This window comes from Camellia sinensis, chromosome 14 (genome assembly GCF_055761805.1).
Source record: "Camellia sinensis isolate YWXY chromosome 14, ASM5576180v1, whole genome shotgun sequence".
Classification (NCBI taxonomy): domain Eukaryota; kingdom Viridiplantae; phylum Streptophyta; class Magnoliopsida; order Ericales; family Theaceae; genus Camellia; species Camellia sinensis.
Window position 1 is genome coordinate 68,744,361 of NC_138974.1, and position 18,493 is coordinate 68,762,853.

An 18,493-nucleotide genomic window follows, 5' to 3' on the forward strand; every position below is an offset into this window, starting at 1 on the left:
CAACCAAACAGGGAACTTAGTTAGAGAGCATGCGGTAGAATAGATTAAACCAAGCACCTGAACACAAGAAGATAAGAATACCACGGTAGCTCGTCCATCTGGGGGCACTCTGACAATCAAGTCAGTCACTTATCTCTAAAAAATATCAACTCAATTAACAGTTCACAAGTAAAAGCATACCTTAGACCCACAGGGGTGCCTCACTTTTATAGCTAGCAGTGCTCTCGTCCTCTAGAAGTCTCACTTCATAAGACTCAAGCACAATGCTTATTTCAGACTCTTAGTTAGATATGGATAAACTGGTCAAGAGTTCTATCCCTATCCGAATTAAGCGCCTCACTTATTTATGACTCTTGTCCTCTAGCAAAACATCTCAGATTCCGGTATTACCGCACTATATCTCAGCAATACCACAATCACCTTGGCAATCTAGCTCATCCACGTAGCACCTCGACCAACACCTCGGCCATGTGACACGACCCAAAAAATACGTCCCCACAGCTTTCTTCATTTGATACCAAACTAATAAAACAGTTGAAGTACCGTTTTCATTAAGTTTTTATCAAATTGAAATTTGATGAAGGATTGAAAATGGTCTAATAGATAAAAGAAAATGATGTCAACTTTGTTTACTTTGCTTTGAATAAATAAAAAGTTTTTACTTTCACCTTGTTTATTACAAATTCTAGGAACAATTTTAAATATTGGTCAATATTATTAAATAGTATCAGTTTATAGATCGGTAAATATCAATGGTAAAAATTCAAAATTTGTGATTTTTTAAGTTAAGTTGTTTATTACAAATTTTGGGTGTCATTTTAAATAAAAGTATCAGTTTACTGATTGTATCGACGATACAATTATATATTGATGAATGTCAAAATTTTAAAATTTCAAACATGAGGTGTTTATCAATATTTATAATCTTGATTAGGGTTACGATTTTTGTTAATTAAGGAGTTTGAAATTTGTATAAATATTATGCCTAAGGTTTTTTTTTATTTTTATTTTTTGAGAACATGAAATATTATGCCTGACGTTGACTACTCATATTCATGGCAATGTGAATTATTAGAGTGCTATCATCTGGAATGAATGAATAATTTTCAAAATCATGGGAATTATTTTAGTTCACTGTAAAAGGTTCATTAGTGCATGTTCTAAGAACCATAGGCCTAAAATTACTGGGCCTCTGGCCCGTGGTTCAGGTGAAGATTTTAGTAAAAAGTGTTGTGATAATAATGATGAAAATCAAATACAATATATAATAATTCATATAAAAAAATTCTTTAAGAATAAGAGAAAAAATCTAAAAAAATATAAGCGGAATAATACCTATATGTAAGTACAGAGATTCAAATTGAAAATACCTCCGAGTGAGACAATGAAAGATTTCGAGATCCATTGACTTGATCTGGTGATGGATCTAAGAAACATTTATATATATATTGTTAGAATTTACCATCACCTACCACCACTACCACCTCACCTACTCCACTAAACCTAACCCACTACACCACTACCACCTCACCTACTCCACTAAACCTAACCCACTACACCACTATCACCATCCACTACACACCATCCACTACACCTACATCTATATAAGGAACCATTTGTAATAGAACAATATATCAATCAATAATACAATTTCTCTATTTCTCTTTATACATTAAATTTCTACATGGTATCAGAGCAGGTTTAGAACCTAGTATTTTCGCTTCACCGGCGGGCGGCAACCTCACCTTAGCCGTCCGCCGGACTTCAACCTATTCCGCTTATTTTCTACAATACCTGCCATCACGCAAACTGAAGAGCTTAGTCAACTTCCTCAATTTTGGGACCAGCACCACTACCACCAGCAGGAGGAGCATCATCATCATCCATAGCAGCACCACCGGCACCCTGGTACATCTTGGCAATGATGGGGTTGCAGATGCCTTCCAGCTCCTTCATCTTGTCCTCAAACTTTCTTCTTGTGGTCCTCATCCTCAGCCTTGTATTTTTCGGCCTCTTGTACCATCTTCTCGATCACTGTAACTATGCTGTCAACAGCTACTTTCAGAAGAAGAGTCAAGTTACTGGCAGCTGTGATTTCACAGGCACTGCCACCACCACTCAGACCCTCACTAGCTCAACTTCTGGATGTGTTTATCCCAGCTCTGCAGGGAGTAGCACCACCCCATCAACAAGCACAACTCCATCCACAACCACAACTACTCCCTCCTCTATATTTGGCCTGGGCCCCACAGGAAGTGGCACCAGCATTACCAACACTGACAGCAAGGCCAGTGTGACCCTCCACCAAAACAAACACTTGTTTTTCTGCTCTTTAGCTCTAACCCTTTTGTTCTCAGGCCCTATCTTTTTTAGGCTTTGAAAGATTATTGGGGTTATTGATGTGAGGGGGGTATGATGTGTGGATGATATTCTGCCGTGACAGCTCGAGCAAAGCATGTGATATTCTGTTCCCCACTCCTCTTTCTTTTCTTTTCTTTATTTTCCACTTTCAAACCCTTTATTTTTTTATTCTCTTTGATCACCCACGGGTAGGACCTTTACACCCAGCAGATTCTCCCCTTTCTTTTCTTTTCTTTATTTTCCACTTTCAAACCCTTTATTTTTTTTATTCTCTTTGATCACCCCCATGTCTGACCAAACACCACTCTTCTTTTATTTCACACTTTTCTTTTATTTTAAGATATATATATATATATATATATATATATATATATATATATATATATATATTTTATTATAATCTATTTCTCCTCTCCCTACTTTTATTTTATTTCATTTTATTTTTTTTTCTATCTTTTTTTTTCCATCAATATTTCATTATTATACCACTCGTTAGTGAGCATCACCCTTTTTCCATTATCTTATTATTATTTTTTTTTTTATATTCCACAAAAAAAAAAAAAAAAAAAACCATTTACCAATTTGCACAACAAACCATATTTTATTCATCTCAGGGGGTCACCCCGATCCACATTTTACACCACAACCAAAAAAAAAAAAAAAAAAAAAAACCACACAAGATCACCATCACAACAACAACAGATTTGTTTTCTTTTCTGCAGACGGCCACCCACCGACCTACTCTGCCGCCGGTCTCTTCTTTTTGCCTCCGTCCTGGGCGGTCCTTGACGGTGCTGCCTCCGTGTTTCCCACTCCACTGGGCACGATCACTAACCCCTGCTCCTCCACTGCAGCATATGGTGGACCTCCAAATCGGAACATAACGGTGGCCTTCCGCTTAAGCTCCTTATTTTCTGCCTTCAGCACACTTATCTCTGCTCGCGCATCCTTATACATGCGTTGGAGCAGAGCCAGTTGGGCGTTTAAATGCTGCACTTCATTTGTCCTACTCTGCAGCCGGTTCGACAAGTTTGTGACCGCCGTCATGGTTTCCACACATGACTTCAAAGTATACTGATTGGCCTCCACATCCGACTGCACTGCCATTCTTTGCTCCACAGACCGCATCGGAAAGTTCAACGGAGCAAACTCCGGGGCGCTTGGTAGAGGTTCCAGTGCCACCGCACCAGTTCTCTCTCTTGTTGACTCGTTGAGGTCGGGAAAGAGAGTGAGCAGACTCCGGGACGAAGAGGCCATTTTCTGGGCAACGAAGTGTTACAGCCTATCTCTCTCAGCAAAACGAAGAGTTTTTTTTCAGAGGTTTTTCGCAAGTTTTTTCTCAGCCTCTGCCTCAGCCTCTGCCTTCGTCTTAGTTAAATAGCCGAGGCAGACACGCGCATCGCGCGCCTCTTGACGCCAGACGACAAACCGGGCGCGCCAGCCAAGGCTCTCACGTGCCTCGCCATCATGTCCGGCACACCTTTTGATGAATTGGGCACGCCTTTTGATGGCACGCCTTTTGACAGATTGGGCACACCTTTTGAGGGTGCGACTTTTTAAGGGTCCGACAAGACTCTGTAAACTGTCCCAACATTGATTCCGGTTAGCTCCTTTATAGGTCCGACAAGACTCTGTAAACTGTCCCGACATAGATTCCGGTTAGTTTCTACAAGGGTCCGACAAGACTCTGTAAACTGTCCCGACATTGATTCCGGTTAGCTCCTTCATGGGTCCGACAAGACTCTGTAAACTGTCCCGACATTGATTCCGGTTAGCTCCTTTATGGGTCCGACAAGACTCTGTAAACTGTCCCGACATAGATTCCGGTTAGTTTCTACAAGGGTCCAGCAAGACTCCGTAAACTGTCACAACATTGTCTGCTACAACGGTCCGACATGACCCCATAAACTGTCTTCTACAACGGTCCGACATGACCCCCTAAACTGTCTTCTACATCGGTCTGACACCGCCATCCAGTGTCCTCTACACCGTTATGACACCCCCATACAGTGTCTTCACCAATGGTCTGACACGACCATACAGTGTCTCCTATCCTCTTTTCTTTTATGTATTCGTCTATTTTTCTGTTTTGTTACTCTCTCCAAACTCAAGTTGGTTAGTTTCTATCCTCCTTGAGTTTGCGGGGGGCTGTTAGAATTTACCATCACCTACCACCACTACCACCTCACCTACTCCACTAAACCTAACCCACTACACCACTACCACCTCACCTACTCCACTAAACCTAACCCACTACACCACTATCACCATCCACTACACACCATCCACTACACCTACATCTATATAAGGAACCATTTGTAATAGAACAATATATCAATCAATAATACAATTTCTCTATTTCTCTTTATACATTAAATTACCATCACCTACCACCACTACCACCTCACCTACTCCACTAAACCTAACCCACTACACCACTACCACCTCACCTACTCCACTAAACCTAACGCACTACACCACTATCACCATCCACTACACACCATCCACTACACCTACATCTATATAAGGAACCATTTGTAATAGAACAATATATCAATCAATAATACAATTTCTCTATTTCTCTTTATACATTAAATTTCTACATATATATATATATATATATATATACATACATATATTTGTGAGAGAACTGTAGGGACAAATTAATTTTAAAAAAAACTACTATAAATATGTGATAGGTTGCCTTTATTGATTAAAATTTAAAAGCTAACCTTATGAGTTAAGAATTGGTAAGATGTCCTTTCCATTACAAAATTATATTGAGTGACTTTTAACTTGGATTGTTAAGCGAATTAAATTACTTCGGTTTGACTCGTATTCAGTTCGTTAAAAATTTATTTGAAGTCGATTTGTTATGCAAACAAATCAAGTTTAAATATAATTTTAATCTTGTCAAGTTTTTAAGTTAAGTTTGAATAATCTACTATTTAGCTCAATAAATAAATATATTATATAAGGAAAAGGATATTTTTAGTAAACAGTCTTGTAAGAGGTTCAATATCTGCATACTAAATTTCTTGATTTTTTTAATTTTTGATAATTAAGAAAATCTTCATTAACTAGTTTTATTTGATAATCTCACATCGAAATCTCTATTGGCTAGTTTTATTTTACAATCTCACATCGGGAAAAGAAAAAAAAAAGAATTATTTTACTCATATAAAGGGAGTCTTATACTCCCATCCCATTTAGTAAAAAGACTTGTGAGAGTTTCAATATTTCATACTAATTTTCTTGATTTTCTTAATTTTAAACAATTAAAAAAATTTCTATTGGTTAGCTTTTATTTGATAATCTCACATCGAGAAAAGAAGAGAAAAAATGAGTTATTATACTCATATAAAATGAATCTTATACTCACATTCCATTTAATATTGTCGTGTTGTGCATGTTTAATTCAATATAGTTTAAATTTTAAAATTTTTAATTGATTAATTATGACCTAGCCGATTAGGCTCAATCATTTTTTATTTGATTGATTTGTTGGTTTAACCGCGATTTTAGTGGTTTTATCAAAATATATTACTTAGATATGTTTGATTCGAAATAAATTAAAAATTGATCTGATTAAAGATTGAAACACTGAGATTACTTGATTAGAAATAAACTTTTCGTCCAAATAATTGTTAACTTTTATTTTATAATCCCACATTGAAAAAAGAAAGAAAAAAAAAAGTGAGCTGTTTCACTTGTATAAAGTGAATCTTAATAGTGTAATATTGTGTACATTTCAATTCAAGACAGTTTAAATTTTAAAATTAAAATAACATTTAAAAGTTTTAATTAATTATTTATTATATAAGTTGTTGGTCATTTGACCTAACTGATTAGGCTGAATCATTTTGGATTTGACCGATTCGCCGATTTAATTACGATTTCTCATATTGATTTTATTAATTTTAAACAATTAAAAAAAATCATTGGTTAACTTCCATTTAATCATATAAAAATAAAACTCTAATTAATTTATGATTTATTTATAATCCCACATCAGGAGAAGAAGAAAAAACAAAGTTTGTTTCACTACCTATCTATATACTATATAAGGAAAATGGAGCTTTTAGGGAGAAGCTTTCTACGAGCTCCAAACCCTTATTCTAAAATTATTGAATTTTCTTAATTTTAAACAATTAAGAAAATTTCTGTTGGCTAACTTCCATTTACCTTTTATTTTACACTCTCATATCGGAAAAAGAAAGAAAAAGTGAATTGTTTCACTTACATAAAATGAATCTTATGCTCCTATTTATATAAGCAAAATGATATTTTTAGTAAGAAGCCCTATGATCAATATCTTATACTCATTTTTTTTTTATTTTCTTAATTTTAAATAATTAAAAAAATCCCATTGGCTAGTTTCCATTTGACTTTTATTTTACAATCCCACATAATTTTGATTTTAAAAATAATTTTGTATGAGATTTGAAACTCTCATAATATTTAACTTTAAAATAGTTACAATCCCACATTGAGGAAAAAAAGAAAAAGTGAGTTGTTTCACTTATATAAAGTGTTACAATCTCACATGAGGAAAAGAAAGAAAAAGTGAGTTGTTCCACTTATATAAAATGAATATTATAAATGGAGTTTTAAAGGAGAAGCTTTCTAGAAGCTCCAAACCCTCATTCTAAAATTATTGAATTTTCTTAATTTTAAACAATTAAGAAAATTCTCATTGGTTAACTTCCATTTACCTTTTATTTTACAATCTCAAATCAGGAAAAAAAAGAAAAGAAAAGAAAACGTGAATTGTTTCATTTACATAAAATGAATCTTATGCTTCAATTTATATAAATTATTAAAATTTCTTAATTTTAAACAATTAAGAAAATTTTTATTGGTTTGTTTTCATTTAACTTTTATTTTACAATCTCACATCAGGAAAAGAAGGAAAAAGTGAATTGTTTCACTTATATAAAGTGAATCCTATACTCCCATTTATATAAGCAAAAGAAGATTTTTAGTGAGAAATCCTATAATCAATATCAATTTTTTTTATTTTTTTTTATTTTCTTAGTTTTAAACAATTAAGAAAATCTTCATTGGTTAGCTTCCATTTCACTTTTATTTTACAATTCCACATAGACCTTTTGATTTTAAAAATAATTTTGTATGAGATTTTGAAACTCTCATAATATTAAATTTTAAAATAATTACAATCACACATTAAGAAAAGAAATAAAAAGTGAGTTGTTTCACTTATATAAAGTGAATCTTATACTTTCATTTAATATTATAGTATTGTGGATGTTTCAATTCAAGATGATTTAAATTTTAAAATAAAATTTAAAAGTTTTAATTAATTAATTTTGTTATAAATTGATTAGTCTTTTGACTTAGCCGATTAGGCTGAATCGTTTTCGGCTTGACTAATTCACTTGTTTAATCACGGTTTTAGCTATTTTATTAAAATATATTGCTTAGATTTGTTTGATTTGAAATAAACTAAGATTGACCTTATTAAAAATTAAACGACTGAGATTGCTTGATTAAAAATGAATTTCATGTCCAAACAACTGTTAACTTTTAATTTACAATCTCACATCAGAAAAAAGTGAAAAAATTAATTGTTTCGCTATATAAAATTTTTGCTCCCATTTAATATTGTAGTGTTGTATATGTTTCAGGTCAAAACAGTTTAAAATTTTAAATTAAAATAAAATTTAAAAGTTTTAATTAATTAATTTTTGTATAAGTTGGTTGGTCCTTTAACCTAACCAGTAGGATGGACCGTTTTCAGTTTGATTGATTCGCTAGTTTAATTGCGATTTTAGCGGTTTTATCAAAATATATTGGTTAAATTTGTTTGATTCAAAATAAATTAAAGCTTGACCTAATTAAAAATTAAACGACTAAGTTGCCTGATTCGAAATAAACTTCCATCCCAAACAATTGTTAACTTTTAAACAATTAAGAAAATCCTCATTGGCTAGCTTTCATTTAATTTTTATTTTATAATCCCATGTCGAGAAAAAAGAAGAACAAATTGAATTGTTTTACTTATATAAAGTAAATCTTATACTCCCATTTATATGAGCAAAAAGAGATTTTTAGTGAGAAATTGTAGTGATCCCGATTTTGACCCGGTCAACTTACGGGGGTCGAGCAGGGAATTGTGTTATTCCTTGGATGATGAATTAGAATAACAGTATTTATATTCATCTTGTGTTATTGACATATCAATTCATTTGATTACATTAAACTTTGAAAGTTGATTTGAAAACTTGCATTGAGAAAAGAATGTTGAGAAACAAGTTTTCATAGAATGATTTTGGGGTAAATACGTTGGTAAGTCTTGATAGGTGCTGTAGATAATATTGAATAAGTTGGCCTATGTAATGCCCCGAAATAATTCAACACGAACTACCCATATTAATTAACATTTACTAAACCATGACAATAAGCCTTCCATCTTTACATAGTTACTAAAAGAGTTATACAAAAATTTCACATGCGGATATACATTGATGAAAATACACATGAATCTATAGCATGTGAACCGCCTAGTCTCAAAACAATAAAATGCTCTTAAGGGCTTACATCTTCCAAGGCAATAATCCGGTTACACAAAATGGTCTCTCGGACCCTTACATGTTTAGCCCTTGGCTTTACAAAATTTACAACAAAAATAAGAGAGCTATTTACTCTTCACAAAAAAATATCCACGCCCTCAGTTCAGCGAGATCACCACATCTTTACCTGCATCAAATCCCATAGGGGTGAGCATAACGCCCAGTAGAAAATTCTAACAAAGTATATACAGTTATGCCAAATCTCAATAAAATACTAATGTCCATGCTATGCCATGCTCTCTTAAAGAAAATTTCATTTCATGCTCTTCTTAAGGATTTTCATTTTCAATAAAAGCCAGCAATCTCCACATATTTCAAAACTTCCGATTTTAATCAATAGGTAATCCCTAGACTGGTGTCTGCAAGTAGACTCTACAAGTATTACCAAATTGTCATTTTTACCAATATTAACCGGAAGGCTCAACACCTATCCGCGCGGTTTTCTGGTCTTTCACCATGGACACATAGGCCAACTTATCAAGTTCAACTACACCCCCTATCCGGACTTACCACGTATTTACCCCATACCACTTTTCCATAGTTCTCATTTTAGCATAAATTTTTCTCAAAGTAAACATCTTTCCAACTCATTTCAAATATGCAATAATGATGATAATTCAAATAAGGATATGATGCATTACTTAATATTTCATAACATTTCTCAATTTCCAAATGTCTTAACAACAATAACAAGCAACTACCTTTCTCATTTCTTAACTTCAACATTATTTCGCAAAATAACCATGTGCCTTTATCACACAACAACAATTTCCCATCATGCACAATTCTAATCAATTTAGCCTCTTCAAGGCCATATGTGATGTTTTCAAACATAACTCTCCCATGGTTATAATTTTCACAACCCATAGTGCACAATGATTTACCACTCCTCAACTATACATACTCAATTATCTAGTAACAATGCTAAAATAATTCTCATGGCTCATATATCAAGAAGATTTGCTATTTAATAAAAACACACAATAAGATTTACACTTCTTCATTTATCCTCTTGACACAAGATAATAAAGAACTTCATAAGCACTATTCTTATCTTCCAAAATCCCCAAATTTCTAGGGTTTTCATCAAAAACCCAACATCCTCTCATTTCATGGTGAAACCCAATCAAAATCACATCCGTCTTGAGTTTTGTAAAAAGAACGTTCTCATAGATAGGAAAAGATTGAGATCAAAACCATTTCTTCAAAACTTTCTCTATATTTGGAACAAAATCAAAATCAACACAAAAACTACAAGAAAGCTTTTAAATCAACATATATATAGCACAACATGTATATATAACTCAAGAAATCCCTACCTCAAAGCTTTGGAGAAGATGAGAGGAGAAACCCTAGAATCAAGAGGTGAGAATCTTTGGTCTACCACCACACAAGGATGAAGCTGTAGCTTTTGATCTTCAAGATTAGAGAGAGAAGATGGATCTAGATCGAAGGAACTTCAAGAGATCAAGGGTTTTGGAGGCTTATAGTCATGAGGCCTTCGCCCGAGGGAGATAATACCGTGGCACAAGACCTCGCCCGGGGGAAACAATACCGTGGCTCATGTATGACATATGTTATCCGGTACCGGAGGTTTCTTTTTGAAACTTGATACGCTTGACCAAAGAGACATGTTTATTCTAATGGATGTTCCACGCATGATTTGAATATGAATAAGCCTATGACTCTGTTTCAACTATAAACTTGATTATGATTCTGATTTGCTATGAGATTTGAAATATGTTCTGGGCATCATTTATTAAAATCTTTACTGTGTTATTATTCACTAGGCTTCCGCTCACTATTTATAATATGTATGTAGGTGACCAGGCACATGACCAAACCCAAAGTTGAGGATCTGGTATCTTTATTCTGTTAGCTAGCCGTTGTGCCTCCAAGGAGGTTCCTTTTTGATTTTGTCAGCTAGCCGTTGTAGCTCCGATGAGGTTCTTTTTTGTATGCAAGTCAAGTCTAAACGGCATAAGTTAAGACCTTGTATTTTTAGTAATACGAACAAGTCTTTTGTTATGTGTATATTGGGCTATACCCCTTTTAGGCTACAACTGTATTAAATGTGACGGAGATTACTACATTTTGATGACATGTACGTAAATATATTTTATAAGGTTTCAAATTTTTCCCCATGTAAGTCTGCATGGCTTTATGGACTATGTGTATATAGTATATTTGCTTCCACAGCCCCTAAACATATGTTATTCCGTTAAGAGGCCATTGGTAATCCAAGGATTATTAGCCGGTTACGGTGTTAAACCTATAAGGGCAGGTTTGGGTGATGACAGAGTAGTATCACAGCACATGTTAAACCACACACACGAGTCCATAAGAGCTATAGGGTGTCCTAAAAAGAACTAGGGACTTTTCATTAGTATGTGTGAGTGTGTGATAATTATTATACATGTGAAAACTGAATTTGAGTCTGAATAAATAAAAATTAAAAGAAATTAACAAGATTATTCCTATGTTTATTGTTACTTTGTCTTTCTTTAGCGAAATGGAGAATGCAACGGGAAATGATATAAGTGAATCTTCCGAGGCCCGAATAAGCCGAATGGAACAGATGATTACCATTCTAACCGAAGCATTAGCACATCAACAAAGACAACAACCAATGCCTCCTCTGCCCCCTCCAGTTCAAGTTGAATTAGATAATAATGACATCATCAACCTAACACAGAAATTCATGAAAATGAAACCACCAACTTTCTTGGGTAGCATTGAGCCGTTAAAGGCATAATCATGGCTGCTTGAAATGGAAAAATTATTTGAGGTCTTTCCCTGCATCGAGACGCAAAAGGTTCTCTTGGCCACTTATACCTTAAAAGATGAAGCCCGTAGATGGTGGTTACTAATTCGAGGCAGTAATGGGAATATGACATGGGCTTATTTCAATGAGATCTTTTATGACAAGTACTTTCTCCAATGCTTCAAAGATTGGAAAGTGTCCGAATTCCAAGAACTTAAGCATGGAAAGATGTCAGTAGCCCAGTATGAAGCTAAATTCATTGAGTTAACCAGATTTGCTCCTCATATGGTTGATACAGATTACAAAAAAGCTCAAAATTTTGAAGGGGGATTAGATCTGGAAGTGTATGACTGAGTAGGTGTATTGCAATTGCCTACATATGTTGATGTCCTTAATAGAGCATTGATAGCAAAGGCCATCCTGGCGGCAAAGAAGCAAGCTACAAGTCCAATGACTGAATGGAAAGGTAAAAGGGCTGGATTTAATTTCAAAAAAGGCCGATCACTTTTGAAGAAACAAAACATAGGATCCTCCAGTAGCTCCGGTCAAAGTAGTGGATCTATACCAAACTGTCCAAATTGTGGCAAAAGATATAGACAAGTATGCTACTGTGCATCTGGTGCCTGTTACCAATGTGGCAAAGTTGGCCATATAATAAAAGATTGTCCACTAGGATCCGGGAATGTCAGTCACCCCGCAGCAAGTTCAACTGGGTCTGCTTCATTGGCCAGATCAAATACCAAAACTAATACCAGGGGCAACAACTGGAATGAAACGTTAAGGCAAGGGAGAGTATTCGCCTTAGTGCTTAAGGATGTACAAAACACTGAATCAGTAGTGTCAGGTATGATTTCTATCTATGCTCAGAATGCCTATGTGCTGATTGATTCCAGTTCCATGCATTCATTTTTATTGCACGTTTTTTTCTCAAAAATTAACTAGACCGTTAGAACCTATGAACTGTTTGCCATCTGTATCTATATCGACTGGGGGTTCTATGATATGTGCTTATGCTTATCCGGCATAAGATCTTATGATTGGCGAAATGATATTGTATGTTGATTTACTACCCTTGAATATTGATTATTTTGATCGTATTCTGGGTATGGATTAGTTGACTAAGCACTGTGCCACTATAGATTGTGTGAATAAATCTATTGTATTTCGTCCACCTGGCTTGCCTGAGATTGTGTTTACTGGAAATGGGGTAATTCCTCCCCCATACCTGATTTCTACCATGAAAACTGTTAAACTGCTTGGAAAGGGATGTAGGGGTTACATGTGTTGTGTTTGGACTGAGATTTCTGATAATTCTAATGTGGAAACTATTCCTATTGCTAGTGAATTTCCTGATGTGTTTCTGAATGACTTGCCTGGAAACTTAATTGATAGGGAAACTAAGTTCACTATTGAAGTAACACCGGAAACACAACCTATTTCTAAGACCCCTTACATAAAAGCAACATTACACAAATAAGTAAGCAGCAAGACAAAGGAGTTTCCTCAGTAATTGCTAACACATTTCAGCAGTCTCAGATATGGCTACAACAACAATAACAAATTCAAAAATCAGCTTGAAACTCCTCATAGACACCAACTCCAACAAGGTTCTCTTCGCCGAGGCCAAAAAGGACTTTGTCGACCTCCTCTTTGGCCTTCTCGCGCTTCCTCTAGGTACTATCTTGGCACTTCTGACCAAACATGATGACACGGCTACTACATTTAGGTCGTTGAGCAGAGTCTACCAGAGTGTCCAAAACCTAGACAATGACTATCTACAACCAAATCAGACCAATGACACCCTCTTGACACCCAAGATTGGTGCATCTAACACTGCCCAAACCCCTCTGTTGAAGCAATTTTTAGCAATGGCAGACCCACCAAACCAGACCAACGTCGGTGATGGGTATTCTGGTCATAGAAATGTGAATGTGAATATGGTGCATGGGTTTGTTAAAGGAGTGGTGACTTCCATGGTGATGGGTGATCTCATGGTCAAACCTATGTCCTCCATTTCTAGTATTGCTCTTCTCAACAATCTTAAGGTCAAGGACATTACCAACCTCCAAGAGAAGACAGTGACGGTTGACATGGACGAGGTATGGTTAACATCTCCTTTTACTTGTTTTAAGTTTCAGCAATGCTACGTGTCCAGGAAAAAAACATACACAAAAATTATCCAGAATTTAAAACGTGTGCATCAGATTCATCACGAGTGTATATTATATTATATCAAGTTTGAATCTATATCGTATATTCAAATTTTGAATATTTTTCTGGGTGCATTGACATTTTTGTTTAAGAGTTGTTTTGAGTTAAAAGTTAATTTTTTTTGACTTTTTTTTTTGTAAAAGTGTTTAAAAAATGTAAGAGATGATATGACCTAAAATGAGTTAAAAGTTAGAAGATAGACTTTTAATTATCTTCTCAAAATAGCCCTAAGTTCCAAATTCAATCAAGTTAATTTGTGATGGAAAATAATTAAAAAATGTATTTTTGTTCTAGAAAGATATAACTATAATATTTTTGTAATTACGTGTGTTTCAACTTTAAATGAAATGGTCACCAAAAGCTCACATAATTCTGTGTGAAATTTTGTACAACAATTTTATTTTGTATAACATTACAAACATTTTTGATTGATTAACAACTTTTGAGTTCTATTGTTGTTTGGTTAGGGTTTGAAGCTGTTCATGAAGGCTTTCTCTAAGTCTACTACAGTCCTCACAGATATGTTCCTCCCAATAAAGCCCAATGTGAACAAAGACCAGGGATTCTGTTAACTTCAAGAATGCTTCAATGCTTGATTTAGGTTGCTATTATAGTAATTTTAGGGTCAGTCCATCTTAATGAGTATGGCAAGAGCCATTTTTAGATGTCAATGTCTTTGGGTGTGTTTGATCTTTGTCGCTGGACTGTGAGTGAATTGTGTATTTGATCTAAAAACTCTTTCTTCCTGTTCTCCTTTCTCTTCTGATCTTTTTGGTTCTGTAAATTCAGGTTCTTACTTCTTACCATGACATTTCATTTTGGCCAGTGATATCATAATAAGCAAAATAACACCAGCAAAATTCAAGACAACATACTTTACTTACATAGCTAATCAATCAATCATCCAGTTTTTGCTCAGCAGAGAAACTATTTTAGATAGGCAGTTTGGAATGTGATGTGAGTGTACTTTTAAACAATTTTAATTTGGAGTTAAAAATTTTTGTTTGGAATGAATTTTTAATTTTTTTGACTTTTATAGAGAAAAAAATTTTGATTATGGTTTGGAGATGATAACTTTAGCTTGAGACTAAAAATCTATTAGGAAGTGGGTTAAAAGTCATTTCTAGTTTTTAATTCATTTTAGGTTACATTATCTCTTATATTTCTTACATATTGTTTTTAAAAAAAGTCAAAAAAATTAACTTTTAATTATCTTCCCAAAATAATTTAATTTTTGTGATTATTTTAGTCCCAACCCAACATGCCAAACAACTAGGTGTTTGATGGGAAGGATCAGAGTGTGGGATTAAATTGTAATTTATTGAAATTCTTTTAATCGGCGTTTAGTTTTTCTTTTTAATCCGCTGAACATGGAGTCCAGTTGGTAGGGCTGAGCAAGGAATCCGTGAAATCCGTAATCCGATCCAGTCCAGTCCAATCCGATAGGTTTGGATTGGTTTTTTGAATCCGTGGTTCGGTTCCGGATTGAAGAATTAAAAATCCGTAGTCCACGGATTGGTTCCGGATTGAACCCCACGGTTCCGGATTGGAACCGGTCCGGACCGTATACAAATAGTGTCTATATTTTTATTATACATCCTTACCCATAGTATCTTCGCTTATTCCATATAAAACCTAAACTCAAACCTAAACCCGTTTAATATCTTCTTTTATTACTTTTGTTTGTTAGTTTTTAGTTTTAACTTGTAATGGTCTAAATAATTATGGTGAAACTAATTTTCTTATGGTTGTTTAAATTCTATAACAGTATGTTGCTATTATAAAGACATATTGCTATTGTGGAACTAATGTAGTGCTATGTTTATGTTTATATGAAATTAAAGTGTTATATATATATTTTTTTTATTATTTAATTATGTGAATCCGTGGTCCTAAACCGATCCAATCCGTATTTAAATGGATTGGTTCGGATTGGTTCCATGATTTAAACGGATTGGATTGGTTCTAATTTTTCAGGAACCGTAAATAACGGATTGGTCCTGGTTTTACACCAATCCGGTCCAATCCGGACCATGCTCACCCCTACCAGTTGGACTCCTTATCCCCTATATGTAGGATTACAATGTCAGGAGAGGTGGGGTATGGGACAATTTTTATGTGATAACAATCCCGCGAGATTAGGTAGTGAAATGACCATTTTGATCATCTACTATTTAATTATGTATTATATTTAGTAATTTAATAAAATTTAAACCTCTATTTAAAAATAAAATAATTTTACTTAACTTTTTATTGATGTTTTATTTATTTAATTTTTTATAGATATTTTATTGATATTTTATTTTAAATTTTTGTTTATATTTTATTTAATTTCATTATTTAATTATTATTATTTTTTAATATAAATTTATTTAAAATTTTAATTAAAAAATAACATATATTTTTATTGATATTTTATTTAATCTAGCTGAAAAAAAATTAAAATATTAAAGATATGTTTAATATTACTATTACTTAATAAACAATTAAAAAATGGTAAAATAATCTTTTGCTCATTTATCCTTATCCAGTCAATCTAATCAAACATTGGATTTATTAAAAATAGTCTTTTCCAGACATCTAATCCCATGAAAAACAAACACAAGATATACATCCAATCCAACTAAATAGTCCGGAAGATTCATAGTCTCAGGATTCAAGTCCGATAAATTCTAATCCCCCTTATCTAGTCCATCCAATCAAACATGTGAATCCACCGAACTTGATAAGGAAGATTAAAATCCATCAGACTTGAATCTTGGGACTGAGAATCCCCCTAAACTATTTGGTTTGATTGGATGTGTATCCCGTGTTTATTTTCTCACGAAATTAGATATCTGAAAATGATTATTTTTAGTAAATCTAATGTTTGGACTATTTGATTTGGTTGGATTAAATGTGTATCCGTGTTTGTTTTCTTATGAGATTAAATGTTTAGAAATGACTATTTTTAATAAATCTAATGTTTAGTTTGATGGACTGAATAAGGATAAATGAGCAAAAGACTATTTTACCCCTTTCAATTCTTTACTAAGTAATAACAATATTAAATCTGTCTCTAAATTTAATCTTTATTTATAATTGATTAGTGGACCACAATTAATTGTTTAATTTTTTCAATGTTTGAAACAAACATTTTTCCAATAGTTATATTTTTTAATGGTCATGTTATTTCAATATAAATAAGACCAGTTTGCTTCTAATTTTTATCCAACACAAAAAAAAGAATTTTTTTTTTTTTTTTGATCAACAAAAAAATAACTTTATTAATGCATAGAATGAACAAAGCATAAATACATCAACAAAGAAAAAGAGTAAAGAGCACACACCCAAAAACCAAAAGAACAAAAAACAGAAGTTGAAGAGATTTCAACAAAAAAAACCCTACACAACTATAGATTAAAAGCAACATACCAGCAGCATCACGCAACGCACTAGCAACAATACGCAACACACCAATACTTCCTTATCACACCAGCAAATCCACACAACACACCAATTACTAATCATCCAAATAACAAAACCAGCACCACGAATCCAAAACAAAAAAGAGTACAACAACAATATGTAACACACCAACACTTCCTTATCACACCAGCAAATCCACACAACACACCAATTAGTAATCATTCAAATAACATGACCAGCACCACGAATCCAAAACAAAAAAGAGTACAGCAACCAAAATAAAAACAGCAACTAACATCAAAGTGGTATATGTTCATAGAGATGTTAGCAGGTACAAATATTTGCTCTTACAACTAGCAGCTTTTAACAACAAAAACAACAGTATCCAATGACTAGATGAGTCGAAGGCACCAAATCATGATATAACAATTTAACCCACAAAATACAGTGCTTGACGAAGAGAAAAAGCAACAATTAAGTCTATGGAGAATAACCCAAAAACCAAATATTCCCATCATATACCACAAGTTTATTATGGAGCATTCTTACTTAGCAACCTCATTACCCACCTCAGCCTATCATCATGTCTCAAGCTGACAAAAATGTCAAGTTTTTAGACATCATGGGATATGATTTCGTAAGCATCTAACCTTTCATCTACAGTAATTGGCAACTTTGTAAGTTCATCATTTAAGTCGAATGGAGTTGTGTAACAAGCAACATGCTATGATAATATGATTTTGGGTTCTGATGGGATAGTATTATACACTGTGAAGTATTACCCATCTCATTTTCGACAATCCAAAACACCTTTTTGTAACATTCCTGACTTGTGCATGTTTCATATTGAAATATTCTTGGTAATTACTTGGAGTTGCCCCCCCTCTCTCCAAACAGAGAAATGGTATCGCTGACCACGGTAAGGTGCTAAGAATTCTTGCCCATTCATATGGCCCGCATCCACTAGGTAGTAGTAACCTGGGTGTGGAATGTTATGCATTAAACTCAATTATTACACATAAACTTCAGAAGAATTAAGTATCCTGAAATTACCATTTGGAATCCTTAGGCCATTAGGCTAATTGATTGCATCTCTTAAAACCCTAGAGTCGGCTGCTAACCCTTCCCACCCCGGCAACACATATATAAAATTCAT

At 33.9% G+C, this 18,493-nt stretch overlaps 1 protein-coding gene and 1 long non-coding RNA gene across 2 annotated transcripts; both read left to right on the top strand.

Annotated features, from left to right (window-relative positions):
* Positions 1-2,728: 2,728 nt before the first annotated feature.
* On the top strand, positions 2,729-4,718 carry LOC145807484 (uncharacterized). The gene is made up of 2 exons (XR_014350619.1): positions 2,729-3,923; positions 4,035-4,718. It is a non-coding gene; the product is annotated as an uncharacterized LOC145807484 (long non-coding RNA).
* Positions 4,719-13,256: 8,538 nt separating this feature from the next.
* Positions 13,257-14,501, top strand: LOC114290867 (uncharacterized). Its single transcript, XM_028234874.2, has 2 exons — positions 13,257-13,817; positions 14,397-14,501. Exons 1-2 carry the CDS (start codon positions 13,257-13,259, stop codon positions 14,499-14,501), a joined length of 666 nt encoding a protein of 221 aa, XP_028090675.2.
* Positions 14,502-18,493: the final 3,992 nt, after the last annotated feature.